This window comes from Peromyscus eremicus, chromosome 7 (genome assembly GCF_949786415.1).
Source record: "Peromyscus eremicus chromosome 7, PerEre_H2_v1, whole genome shotgun sequence".
Lineage (NCBI taxonomy): Eukaryota > Metazoa > Chordata > Mammalia > Rodentia > Cricetidae > Peromyscus > Peromyscus eremicus.
In genome coordinates, this window is record NC_081422.1 from 82,201,165 (window position 1) to 82,215,544 (window position 14,380).

The following is a 14,380-nucleotide window of genomic DNA, read 5'->3' on the forward strand; positions in this document are numbered from 1 at the left end:
ATAGCCAAGGATGACCTTGAACTTGTGGTCCTCATGCTTCCACCTCCTGAATGCTGGGGTTCCAGGCATGGACCGCTATATCCAATTTTATGCAGTGCTTGGAATCAAGCCCAGGGCTTTGTGCATGTTCAATAGATACTGTGCCAACTGTGTCACGTCCCATCCTGGCAGCCACTGCTCATCTCTCCAGTATGTGCCGTCAGAGCAAGGCTTCTGAAATTTTCTCCACTCATTACCCCCTTTTGCCCAGGGTGTTTTTATGTGGCCCCAGGTATATGAATATATAAAATTGGGCATATGTTTCAAAACTTCCTGATAATAAATCAGAAAGAAAATTATGTTATTTTTAAAAAGTTTTATTGTGTGTATGTATATGACATGTGCACTTGTGGGTATGAGCATGCATATGCCAGAGCAGATGTGTGGAGGTCAGAGAACAACCGTGGGGTCCTGGGATAAAACTCAGGCTTGGAGTCCAAGCATTTTCACCCACTGAACATCTCACCATTGCAAGAAACTTATTTTAAAGTAATTCTTTGGCATGCATATCATTTTACCATTTATTAAAGACAAAGCAAATTTAAATACTAATGAGATAGATCTGCTTATTTTATGTAGAGATTTAAATTTTGGCTAAATATTTGATACTTCAGCATCTTCAATGTTTTTTCAAAGTTGATCAGTCTTTTGATTTTATAATCATCCATCCTGAAAATGCCACTTTGCATAAATACATAGTACAGAATGGCAGAATTATGTTTAGAGCCATTTCAGAAATTGTTGGACATTCTGACCTAACCAAGCTTAACTTCATGTTTTCTATGAAACTCAAGACAGCAATTCAAACAGCAATTTTTTCTTGTAATCAAACATGCTCTGATGCAATAAACTCCAAAGATGGACTAGCTTGTTCCTTATGTACTGAGGAATGATGGCAGGGATATATTAAAAGTTTTTTTTTCATAATAAAATCATGTTTTTATAAGAGCAAAAAATTTTGTATGTACAGTAGCAACAATGCAGTTCACAACATAGAACAGACTCCAGTCTGAGCCTCAGGTACCATGCATTGGCACTGCCTGGTGTGATCTCGTGTGGGGTGCAGGGTGCACATATGTGTTCAGAATCAAGGCTACAGTGAAGTCCGAGATGCAGGGCAGGTAATCAGTCCCAGATAGGGATCCATCCTAGTTTTTATTTTAAATTAACTTTTGGTCATTGTATGTTCAGAAACCTTTTACTGTTGCCAAATTTTTCATGACCCTCCCTTCGGTCATGCAACCTCATGGGGGCTCATGACCTACAGTTTAAGAAGCCGGGTCTTAAGCCAGATGTGGTAGCAACAGTCCTGTAATTCAAGCACTTGGGAGGTAGAGGCAGGAAGATTAGTATGAGGTAATCTTCCCTTGCATAGAATGTTCTAGGCCATCCTTGGCTACATAAGACCATGTTTCAAAAAAAAAAAAAAAAAAACAAAAACAAAACAAAAAAACAAGGCCAGTATAGTGGTGCACACTTTTAATCCCAGCACTTGGGAAGCAGAAGCAGGCAGATCTCTGTGAGTTTGAGGCTGGCCTGGTCTACATAGTGAGTTCCAGACCAGCCAGGAATACATACACAGTGAGACACCCCTATCCCACCCCCTGCTCTCTCTCTCTCCCTCTCTCTCTCTCTCTCTCTCTCTCTCTCACACACACACACACACACACACACACACACACACACACACACATCAAAAAAGGAAGGAAGGAAGGAAGGAAGGAAGAGAGAGAGAGAGAGAGAAGGAGAGAAGGAGAGAAGGAGAGAAGGAGAGAAAGAAAAGCTGGGTTTTAGATAGTCTTGTCTTTCCAGAGCAGCCTTAACATTTGTTGCATGCACAGGACAGAGAAACAGTCTCCAAGGAACTGTTTCCAGGCACTTGATAAGAACTGCTGACATCCAGGGTTTACTATGTGCACTGGAGAATTAGCCAAAGGGCAGCAGTCTGACCAGTGGCCTCAGCAGTGATCTCCCTGGGTGTTTTTTAGGTCAGCACAGGGACCTTCCTCATTCCAGTGATCACTCACTCCTGGCAGATAGCCTCTGCCTGGCCCAGCTTCAGCACTCACTTCCTTTTGAGCAAAGCCACATCATTTTGCAAGCATACAGCAGTGGTCAGTGGTCTCATTCTACATGAGACTGCATTTCAAGATGAGTCTCTTGAAAGCCAAGCTCTGAAAGAATGACTGTGAATAAATGGCAGTCTGGATCCCTGGGCAGGTAGATCTGTTATCCAAGGATAGTTGGTCAACTCCTGTGAACTCCCAGGCCCTAAGCACTGAGTACTTCACAGGATGGAGGCTCGTGCCTCCTTAGCTCTGCTGTTTGGTGGACTGGCATGCAGGATTTCATTTTTCCTTTCACTAGAATGTGGATTGGGATTGTGGAAAGGGCTCGATCCTCTTATAGGTTCAGTTTGCTCCCTGGTTCAGTCAATACTGTCTGACAATTTTCTTCATCTCATTGAGCCCAAGCTTTCCTTAACAAAAAATGATGGTAGTGGTATAGCTTCCCCCAAAAATTGTCATAGGGATTGATCAAGGTAAAATATGAGCAGAAGTGGGCTTAGAAATATGTCTAAGAGAAATACCCCAGTTTTATATTCTGAGAATATGTCCCCTACACTCTTTATATATGTGGACATGACATGGTCCTGTTTCTCTGGAGAACTCTGAATTTTACTAAAAGAAAAAAAAATTATTTCTTCCTAATAGGTATGCTGCCACCAATTTCTCCCCCCTCCCATTGCTACTCATAAATATATTTTCTTTAAATTTTCAGAAGTTTAAAGATGGAGAATCAATAATTTTATTCTTCTTTTTCCAAATATTCTACAACACTGCTTTTATTTGTATAACAAATAAAAAGAACTCGGTGAATTCTGTAAAAATAACCATTAATTTAAGCTTGAAGTACAATATTATTTTTAAATATGTTTTTACATTCTCCAACTGTATCCGATAGTTGTCCAGACCCCAGTTTGAATCACCCATTCCTTGACTGAGGACAGTACCCTGCCGAAGTCCCTTTGGACACTTATAAGGTACTGGGAGATGCGGGGTTTACCATGTCCACATACGTATCCCCAGCACCTCGGCCACTCAGGTTGAGTCCTGTCTTGGTTACTGGAACACAGTCTATAGACACTTCTTCTCATGCCAAGATGATAAGCCACACACCTAAGGACGAAGGCGTGGCTTCATGTGGAGACCATATTTTAGGTGTAAAGAGCCTTGGGCTGAAGGACTGGAGGTGTAGAACCGTGGTTGTGTTCATGTAGCACACACAGGCCCTGGGTTTGACCTCCAGCGCTGCAAAAAGTCATAAACATTTTAGGTCTTTGGCTGAATAGCGTGGAACGGTGTGGGAAACTTGAAGCCCTGGATTGTTTTTCCTGCCAGTGGTTTCCTGGAGTTGCCAAACGCATGGCGGAGTAAAGAGGGCTCAGCCTTGGCGGAAGCAGGGATTAGCTCCCAGCCCCAACCACAAGGGAAGCACTTTGCCTTTTCCTGGCCGCCTGTGTGAGATGTCCTTGACATATCTTCTGTTCCCAGAAAAGGAACATCAAGACTCTTCTGAGCTAGAGAGTAGGTACTCCCTAGCAGATGGGTGCTGGTTTTGCAGAGTGCTACTGAGCTAATGAAGCATTTGACAGGACTGTCAGGTTCCTAACTTTTAACAATCTGTTTAAGCTATTTCCGTGGGAGGAAAAAACAAAAAAACAAGCAAACAAACAAACAAACAAAACAAGGCCAAAAGTCTGGCTTGCCATTCCCCTTTAATTTCCAAGAAACCACAAGATGCCTGATTTTTGCAATTCGTTAGTCCCTTTTCCCCTTGGATGGGAGATTCTCCGCCACGCTGTGGACATTCGGGATATTGCAGCTTTCCAAACATTGCCCAGAAGAGGAAGCCTTGGCAAGGTTAGGAAGAGGCTGTTGTAAATACCTAGTCCCCTCCAGTGAAGGGGCAGAGTCTATCCTTGCCCAAAGGCGCACAGAAGAGGAAGAGAAGGATTAGATGAGTAGTGTCCCTCCTGCCTGTGACTCTGCCGCGTCTTAGCTCATCTGCATGAACAGCAGAATGCTAACGCTGGAGGCGGCTACCCCTGCTTGTGTAATGCTGGTATTTGCAATGCTTGTGTGTCTTCGAAGTTGACAGGGCAGAAGTAAGTTCTTCATAGCATGCCACCTTGGCTTTTCTTAGGTAAACGGAAAGAGCCTGAAAGAGCTTGGAATGCAAAGGTACAAACCTGGCTTTGCATGTAATTTTGTAAGTGATCTGTGCCAACCAGCTTACCCACTGAGAATAACCCACAGCAGGCTGCTCTAGGTGGAAGAGAGAGGGCAGGTCAGTGTCTCACTCCTTTGGTTTTCAGTCAACTCCCTATCACACTCCAGCATGTGTCCTTGGGTATCTGCTATGGTAGTCAATCTTCTTGTCTGTAAAGTACAGTTAACATGACTTGCTTCGTGGGAAGCTTGGAGAACAAAATGTAATTATAGTCACAGCCTCCTCTCAGAACTGATTCAAATGTGAAATAAATCACGTACTGAAGTTCTCTGGACCTTCTGTAAACATCCAGTAGGAGAGACTAGTCATGTCTGTAGTGGGTAACAAAAACAAAATGGGCCAAGGGTATCAATTTCATAATCTGATTCCAAGCAGCCTAAACTATTATATCACTTTCACAGAAATTCGGTATGAATCATGAATCATGCTCTAGGGCATACCGGTAATCCCAGCATTTATGTGGGAGGCTGAAACAGGAGGATTATAAAGTCAAAGCCAGATTGGAACTACACATTGCTTTTCAGACGCAAATCAAAGCAAATGAAGCACAGTATACATCAAGGAGAGGTGACGTTAACTTAAACACACAGGTCAGTGAGATGGCTTAGCATTTAAAGATGCCTGCTGCCCAGCCTGAGGACCTGAGTTTGATTCCTGGGGCTCACACACATGACCCCTGCCCCCAACAAAAAATAAAAGCTTAAAAATAAATTCAGTTCCTGGTAAGAAATTAAACATAGCCGGGCGGTGGTGGCGCATGCCTTTAATCCCAGCACTCGGGAGGCAGAGCCAGGCGGATCTCTGTGAGTTCGAGGCCAGCCTGGGCTACCAAGTGAGTTCCAGGAGAGGCACAAAGCTACACAGAGAAACCCTGTCTCGAAAAACCAAAAAAAAAAAAAAAAAAAAAAAAAGAAATTAAAATTAAACATGGCAAGTGATGAGATGCTGGGCATCATGCCTCTTCTGTGGCCACTCTGACCCTCAGGCAAACAAGGAGGCCTCTGGGTGATCAAGGCTCCCGAGTTCTTCCTGTGGCCCCCTGTGAGATAAAGGCCTGCAGAACTTTACTGATGTAAAGGTTAGCTGGAGAGGTGTTTGCTTGTTGGTCTCCGACAAGATGAAGGCATTCTCTGGAGCTTACAGTTGTCAATGAGAACAGAGGCGGAACAGCAGAGCTGTCTTGCTGCTGAATTCTCAGGTGGTTTAGGAACAGCCACATTCGCCCTATGACAGCCAGTGTAGTGCACACCTGTAATCCTAGCCCTTGGGAAGCAGCAGCAGGATGGTTTTGCAGAAAAACCGAGGTCCATCCAAATGGCTTGATTAATTCATCCAGCCAGGGGGAACAGACAGAGTCTGCATGGAAGAGGGATAATCTTAGCAGTATTGTGTTTTTGTATGACCCACATCAGATCACCAGGCACAATGTCCTAGACTTTGAAACAGCTTAGTAAATGCCCACTGAGTGGAGAATGGCAGGATTTGTATGCCAAAGGGCATTTGGAATCGGTGACGAACGTCCCAGGGGGGCTCTGAAAGACCAGCCATGTAGAGCAGCAGATGGCCAGTCATCAAAACTCGCTGTCGTCCAGCCAGTGGCCTGCCATGTGCCAGGGCTGACTTGATCAACTTTGCCTCTTTTATTTCAGGAAACCCACCTTCCAAAGAAGTGCCTGCCGGCAAGTACCCATTCATTGTCACCTCCGATGATGGCCGGAAGGTTCCTGTGGTCCAGGCCTATGCTTTTGGCAAATACCTGGGCTATCTGAAGGTTGAGTTTGATGACAAAGGAAATGTCATCACTTCACACGGAAACCCCATTCTTCTGAACAGCAGCATCCCCGAAGGTGAGATCTGGGGAGAGTCTAACAACTGACAAGTTATTCGGCTAGGTCCTCCGTCCCCTTCTTCCTTTTGTTTTGTCTCAGGACATGACTGGAAAACCGGTGGAGAGTTTAGCCTCTCCCTTGTGTTTACTCCCTTCCTTCGTAAGGAAATTTCAAATTGCCAACGCCCAAATCCTCATTTGCTTTTTCCAAGTCTGCTCAGTGCACCACTGCTCCTTCTGCTTTTCAAAAGCTTAATCTGGGGAGGCAAAAGCCACTGTCAGCTCCTGTCTAGAGAGGAGCAGAAGACCGAAGGAAAGCAATTCAAATAGGACAGAGTATTCTCAAAACCTGGCCCATCTAACAAGAGGCGGGGACAGTGCGCTGTGGGCCTTAGCCTCTTCATTCATGAGACAAGGAAATACCTCTTTGTATTGTTGTTGTTTTGTTTTTGTTGCTTCTCCATATATAGCCCAGGCTAGAGTTATAGTGTACGCAGCATATCTGTCAAGAAGAACCTCTTGTTTTGAGACTCAGAATGAAAGTATCATTATGCCGTCATCCATTTTCACATAGTATTCGTGAGCATGCTGCTGTGATTCTACTAGCCCTTTTCTCTTCACTACCTGCTCAGAAGGATGGGCAGGGAGGTCTCACTGTACCCAGGAGAGTGTGGTCACAACATAGGCTTTTCAACAGCTAGAGAGGAAACAAGCTGGGAACCATACCCTCAGCAGATCCTCTGTACTTGCCCAGCCTTTCAATGCTCATGACACCACCATGGTGCCATCCTAGGTGGGCTGACATGTGCTCATCCACATGTTGAGTTGATGCTGAGATGCTCAAAAGCATCCTTGAGGTAAGAAACACCCAGGTATTAATGTCAGAAAACGAGATAAATAGTCCTAAGGAATTTCATAGCCAAAACCAAAACGCACAAATGGACTAACGCATACTCCCAGCGGGGAAGCCTGACAACGCTTGATTTCTCTAGCATTTACCCACTGGGAGATCTGCTTTAATGACAGGCCTTTCCTCTCACGTGCACCTTTCTGATGTCCTTCCTTCCTGTCCTAGATCCAACCATCAAAGCAGACATTAACCAGTGGAGGATAAAGCTGGATAATTATTCTACCCAGGAACTGGGGAGAACAATCGTCTACCTGGACGGCTCCACTCAGTCATGCCGCTTCAGAGAATGCAACATGGGCAACCTGATCTGTGATGCTATGGTGAGCCGTCTGCAGGGGCAGAGCACCTGCATCTAGGGAGGGAAGAAAGGAAGATAGAAGATAGATGCAACAAGGGACAAAGTGATGGCAGTAAAATTGGGGGTTTCATACTGAACACCTTGGCGAGGAGAGACTAGGAGACCATCACTTTATTGCTTTACAAGGACTATAACCTTTTAAAATATGTCTTTCTTAGATGTCTAAATCTGGGGTGTTTCTTTCTGTAAGGTGATCTGAAGACAGGAACCCACCCCACCCCCCTGCCGCTGCCAGATGTTGACACAGTAGATCAAGCACATCTGCTGGGGCCTGACTTGGCAGGACAGTTTTTCCCTGGTTTGTTCTCTCAGCTCTAAAGAACATGGGCTTCATGTAACTTGCACTTCCTTCCCAAGCACAGAATGACAAGACTTAGTTATGGTAAAGTCTCTGGCTAGAACAAGATCATTCATGAAGAGCATTTTTGTGGGGCTAATTGGCCAACGTGGCTTCATGGGGCTACGTTGAGCAAAGGTCTCTAGGCTGGACTATTGCTCTCACGGGCTCACCCATGGGGAGCCTGTCGGTGTGAGTATCCTGCTGCTGCCAGTGTCTGTGATACAACCACACTCCACAAACTCTGGCCGAGTGAGTGACAGCATGAACGCCCTCCAAGATGAGGTCCATCCAGGCTGGCTACCGAGCACCGTGACATCAGTATGAGAAACAACCAGACAGAAACATCTAGGCAAAAATCTAGAAACACCCCAGGGTGCTACCAGCACTTAACCTTTCTGTCAAAGAGGCTGGGGTAAACATAACTTTTACTCTTGTGCTTGATTTAGAAAGCACACATTTTGAGGCAGGAGAGTTGGCCCAGAGCTTGAGAGTACGTGGACCTGGGTTCAATTCCCAGCACCCACACAGTGGCTCACAACCATCTGTAACCCCAGTCCCAGGGGATCTGATGCCCTCTTCTGACCTCCACAGGCACACATGTGGTTCACATACATACATGCAGGCAAAATACTCATGCCCTTAAAATATAAAATAAACAAACCTAAAAAAAATAAAAGGTTTAAGGCCATGTTTGGTGGTGGATGCCTTTAACCCCAACATTCAGGAGACAGAAGCAGGAGGATTTCTCCAAGTTTGAGGCAAGCATGGTTTATATATAACAGCAAGAGCTACATAGAGAGACCCTGTCTCAAAACAAATAAACAAAAAGCACACATTTTTACTTGCTGTAACTGAGTGTGTGCTTGTAAAATATGCTTGTGCTTCTGACTGATTGAAGGCTAATAGAAGATAGGCTAATAATCATTTTATGATTAATAATGTATACAATGAGTTTTAGTTACAGTTGGGAAACCTCTGGGCACTTGGGAGTAGGGGATGAATCCTTTGTTTTGCTCAGTAGAGATAACCAGATTCCTGGAACTGACACCAAGAAAGAAGACCCAAAGTAACTAAATTTCTGCTACTATTGTAGATTAACAACAACCTCAGACACCCAGATGAAATGTTCTGGAATCACGTGTCCATGTGCATTTTAAATGGAGGTGGCATCCGGTCCCCCATTGATGAGAAGAACAACGGTATGCATCTGGGCCCACTTCCTCAGCTGCCCATGTTGTCTCTTCCCTGGCTGTGCCCACAGCACCCTCTGCTGCCAGCCACACACCAAAATGCTGGGCCTTTAAGCGTGTGTTAGCTGTGACTCAAGTCCAGTGCTTCGACAAAAGGACACACATGCCTTCTCATATGTATTCACACAGATGCTAAATCTCAGCTTGGTCTAAATCTCCCACTTGCAAAGCTATTAATTGTTGCTGCTTTATAAAATGTATTGAACATTTTTACGTCTAGAGAGAGAAAGACCAACTCATTAACCTCCTATGCTGGAAAGGACATCTCAAAGACACACTTTATATATTTGCAGATGCCCAAGGTCTTATCACACATTAAAACAAATCCACTAGGCAGGTACTTAAGGCTCTGCTGCAGCCCTTGCTGACATACTGTCAAACCCCATCAGTATAAGGTCCAAAGCTCATTTCAGATAATAGAGCAGGTGGCTAGAACCCACTGCCTGTGTACAGCTGAGCAATGTTTAACCAACTACTGAAGATCCAGCCCAAACTAGGAGATCTAAGGCTGAGAAGAGTGGACTTGGTCCTTTGCAGGCTCAACCCCCTTGCCCTGTGGTGGACAGCAGGGCAGAATCTTTCAGTACACTCCCTCCCAAAGTGTACTTCCCTCTCCCACTTTACTCCCTCAGCCCAAGGGAGCCAGTCTCTGGGTAAGCATTTTCTTCAACTTTTTTTCTCTCCTGATGCATTTTTAACTACCTAAGGCACAATCACCTGGGAGAACCTGGCTGCTGTACTGCCCTTTGGAGGGACATTTGACCTGGTCCAAATAAAAGGTTCCACCCTGAAGAAGGCTTTTGAGCACAGCGTGCATCGCTATGGCCAGTCCACTGGGGAGTTCCTGCAAGTGGGTGGTAAGTGGCACATCCTGCAGAGCACGTTGTCCAGTGATCTAGGCCTTCCTGGTTGGCTCAGCTCCTTACCTCTGTGGCTAGACTTGGGGTTTTCTCACAGCCAACCCCATCTTTCAATGACTATGGACTCCTGGAGTCATTGAGGATAGGTTGAGGTCAGACCCAAGCCCTTGGCAATGAGTAGTATTTGCCAACCCTAATTTGGAGATCGGAAGGGCATCCATGGGAGCTGACTTCCTGAACATTAGCAGATCAGCTGGCATGAGGCCTTTCTGTTGGAATCTTGTGGGTGCAGGTAACATTCTTAAACAAAAGCAAAAGCTCTCTCCGTTATGTTCAGCTGCCTGGGACTATAATAGGGTTCAAAGGAACAAAAGGTAGAAGCAGAGACAGTCTACTCTAATCCTGCGGGGGGGGGGGGGGGGGGAGGCATGTCACTAACCCCTGGCCTGCTTTCTCTCTGACTTCATTGAAGGTGGGTGGGGAGTGCTGGAGAGTAAACCCATGCTAGGCAAACATTTTCCTGTTTATTTTGTGCTGTTGGGAATTGAACCTGGGGCCTCATGCATGCTGGGGAAAATGCTTTTTAGCGCTGCTATGTCCCAGCTCCTAAAGGATTCTGAAATGCTTTTCTTAGGAATCAATTCCACAATCCAGAGTTTTAATCCTTAAAATAGTAATCTTATTTTACTCCAAAATAATTTTGTGGCCTCATTTTCTCACTTTTTATTAATCTTGCTTTGTTCATTTTGAGATAGGATCTAATGTAGCCTAGAATGACCTCAAACTCACTATGTAGCCACAGTTGGCCTTTAACTTCTCATCCTCCTGCCTCTATCTTCTCCCAAATACTGGGATTACAGTTATGTCCCACTGTGCTTGGCTGTATGTTATTTGCCTTTTTTTTTTTTTTTTTTTTGACAGAGTCTCAATATGTGTACTCTAGGATAGACTCAAACTATGTAGCTCAGCCTGACTTCAAATGTGTGGTGATCCTCCTGCTCCAGCCCCTCCACAGGCTGGGAGTTCGTTTTAGTTCATGGAACTGCTTGATGGGTGTTGCTGTCTGGGAGGAGACCCTGGCTTGCTGTGTGGGGAGTAACCCTGACATACAGCATTTTCCCAGGGCAGAGCCAAGGACCTGTGATGTTCTAGCAAAGTGCTGAGTATGAGTATTTGTGAAAATCTCCAAATTAGAATGACTACATTCAGTCTTCAAAGCTGTTGCAAATACTCATTTCCCAACAATGCACACCTCATTTTCCAAGCCCAGTGAGTCATTACTGGACCAATGAGTTCAGGATTATAATCACTCTTTCCTTTCTGAGGGTCAGTTCTCCTTCAGTGGTTCTCCCATATACTGGAGGCCTCAGGGATGAAGGTAATAACTAAGGGTAGCTACACCATTGCCAACATTCCCCTGGTTTAATTTCACTCACACAGGAATTAAAGTAACATAAGCCTAGTATCCTAATTCTAGATTTGGCCAAAATCCCTTTCATAGGCAAAAGTCCCTTTGGATTCAGCAAAAGCATGGACTCATTTCTCTTCTAGGAATCCATGTGGTATATGATCTTACCCGAAAACCCTGGAACAGAGTGGTGCAATTAGATGTTCTTTGTACCAAGTGTCGAGTGCCCACTTATGAGCCTCTGGAAATGGATAAAGTGTATAAAGTGACGCTCCCGAGCTACCTCGCCAGTGGTGGAGATGGATTCCAGATGATAAAAGATGAATTATTAAAACATGACTCTGGTAAGCACCAGTGGCTCTTCCTCTCCTGTTCCCAAAGGTGTTCAGCACAACAGAACTGGGCAGAGGGGGACAAGACAGGAAAGGGACCCCATGCCCTTGTTGCTGGTTCCCTCCTGCTCTGGAGGTTGCTAACAACAGCACAATACTGAGGACTGGTGTGCTATCCCCTCCCCGGCACGCGTGTTCACATCTCTCCAGCCCCAGGGAAGACACACTGTTGGTTAAAGGCAGGGTCTCTCTGTGTAGTCATGGCTGGCCTGGAGCTTGCTATGCAGACCAGGCTGGCTTGGAACTCACAGAGATCCTCCTGCCCAAGGGATGGGATTAAAGGCATGTGCCATCACAATGGCCTGTGATGTTTTCCTTTACAGTCAACTATTGTGTATTAGCAGTGCCAGGCATTAAATACCTTCAATGAACACATCCACATGGAGCAATTTGAATAATTGTAAGATTTTTTGGGGGTTGTCATGGGTTTGTTATTTCTTCATCCTCTTCTGGGAATGAAAGCTCCAATGTCCCATCATCAAGTATGTGAGGATAATTTTGAGCAGACAGCATGAGAAAGTCACTTTTATTTCTTAACTAACTCTTGGTCCAGGTCCCCAATGCCTTTGGCTCTGGAATAGATTACAGCTGTGGTGCCAACAACCTCTTAGAAACCTTAGAGCTGAGACAACTGCACTCCTCCCAATTACGCTGTGCTGAAGTTCACATCTGCAACATGACAAAGCAAGCAGATCCTTTGCACTTAAAATTACCAGAAGACAAAAGTCTTCTGAGGTGCTTTATCCTGGAATGAAAAGGTGTCTTCTCTTTTCAGTTTCAAGGACTTTAGAGATCTTATTTCCCTTCCTACTGCTAATAGATCATTTTTCGAGAGTTAAAATAATGTATGTGTTTTTTCCAGGTGACCAAGATATCAGCGTGGTTTCTGAATACATCTCAAAAATGCAAGTAGTTTACCCAGCCGTTGAAGGGCGGATCAAGTTCTCTGCAGGAAGTCATTACCAGGGAAGCTTTCCTTTAGTAATTCTTTCATTTTGCGCAGTGATCCTTGTTTTGTACCAATAATGAACGGGAAGTCTACTTGTCCTTGATGTCAAACTACATTTTTCTTCCAGTGATATTCAAATCTGCCTCTGGAGACCTGGCTTTGTAATGGCGCTTACCATCCTCAAGGCTCCTAGCCGACGCTCAGAGCACTTCGAAAGGAAGAAACTAACTAGAACATCATTTGTCAGGGCCAGCAACTCAGTGAGCAGATAGAAAGTCTGAACCAACAGGGTTCTTTTCCGGAGTGGGGGAAGAAAACAACTAGATGTAATTTACATATCCACGTAACGGATTTGAACCACAAAAATAATTCTTCACTTTCTATTCATTTCTAATCCATCAAACAACTGATGTTTACATAGAACTTTGTCATTGCCAGCTGTGGTGGCACATGCCTGTAGTCACAGCACTTGGGAGGGAGAAAGGATGGCTGCCAAGTTCCAGGTCAGCCTGACCTATATAGAGTTTCAAGCTAGTCAGCTAGACATCAAGACTCTCACAAACAAAAACGGTTATAATTTACGAAGAAATTTTTGTAGATAAGTGTTGGTTCTTCTGTATGATATGTTAGCAGAAAGGGTTGACATGTTCAAGGCCATATATCCCTAAATGATACATTTAAGACCTGTCTAGGTCTTTTGACCTCAAATCCAATAGTCCCTCCTACATCAAGTCTCCTTTCTTCCTGCCAATGGCCCCAAATGACAAATCTCTGGTTTATTTCTGCCCGCCACACACCCCTTTCTTTCGGGCTTCTATTGTCTACCAATTTTGAAAGACTGGATCCTGGACAAGATCCGGTCTTACAACACCATGTGCCTTTGATGAGTTATCGACACACTGGCAGTCAGTCAGGGGGCAGCAGAGAAAGGGAAGGGAGGGTGTGCCCAGGACTGGTACATCGCAGGAGAGAGGATGGGCATTTACATGTGTTATATAAACACTTGCAAAGGAGCAGAGCATGATTCCAAAGCAGAACATTGGTTCTTGTTAATTCTTGTGGGATTCCAAAAGCCCTGCCCCTCTCTCTCTTTCCTTCTTCCTCGCATGGAGGTGTCATGAGAGAGCTTTCTAAAACGAACTGCAATTCTAAACCTGCACCTGTCCTGCCCCAGATGCCAACACAGCTCTCAGTCTAGTCACACTATGTACATCATGGAAAGATCCAGCGTTCTGGAAGGCAAGAGTGATTGCAAGAAGCAGTGTACATAAATGTTTGAAGTCACTGAGACTCAAATCCCAAGCAACCACTGTAAGGCGTACTCCAGTCCAGATATGAGAGTACTGACAGGACAGTGAGCCCTAAGGGATGCCCAAGAGATACGCAGACTGATGAAATAATCTATGCCCACAGAACACCTGACCAAGATGGTCCTGTGACCAAGGGAGCATGGTCAGCACTGCATGAGTAATCAAGAAGTGGGAGCCTTCACCTTAACCACGAAACAGCATCTAGACGTCTGAACAGGGGACATGTTTCCTGGTGTTTACAAATGTTAAGTACTCTTGACACAAAACATTTTAAAATTTCCAATCCTAGACCAGGTGGCGGTGGCACATGCCTTTAATCCCAGCACTTGGGAGGCAGAGCTGAGTTTGAGGCCAGCCCAGTCTACAGAGCGAGATCCAGGACAGGCACCAAAACTACACAGAGAAAACCTGTCTCGAAAAACCAAAAAAAAAAAAAAAAAAAA

General features: G+C 44.8%; 1 protein-coding gene across 1 annotated transcript in view; it reads left to right on the plus strand.

Annotated features, from left to right (window-relative positions):
• Nt5e (5'-nucleotidase ecto) overlaps positions 1-14,380 on the plus strand; it is a 44,191-nt gene extending 29,811 nt beyond the window's left edge. The window contains exons 4-9 of the mRNA XM_059268330.1: positions 5,982-6,179; positions 7,236-7,390; positions 8,862-8,967; positions 9,726-9,875; positions 11,430-11,630; positions 12,541-14,380. Coding sequence (XP_059124313.1) covers positions 5,982-6,179; positions 7,236-7,390; positions 8,862-8,967; positions 9,726-9,875; positions 11,430-11,630; positions 12,541-12,704 — 974 coding nt within the window. The 3' untranslated portion in view covers positions 12,705-14,380. The remainder of the gene's footprint in view (positions 1-5,981; positions 6,180-7,235; positions 7,391-8,861; positions 8,968-9,725; positions 9,876-11,429; positions 11,631-12,540) is intronic.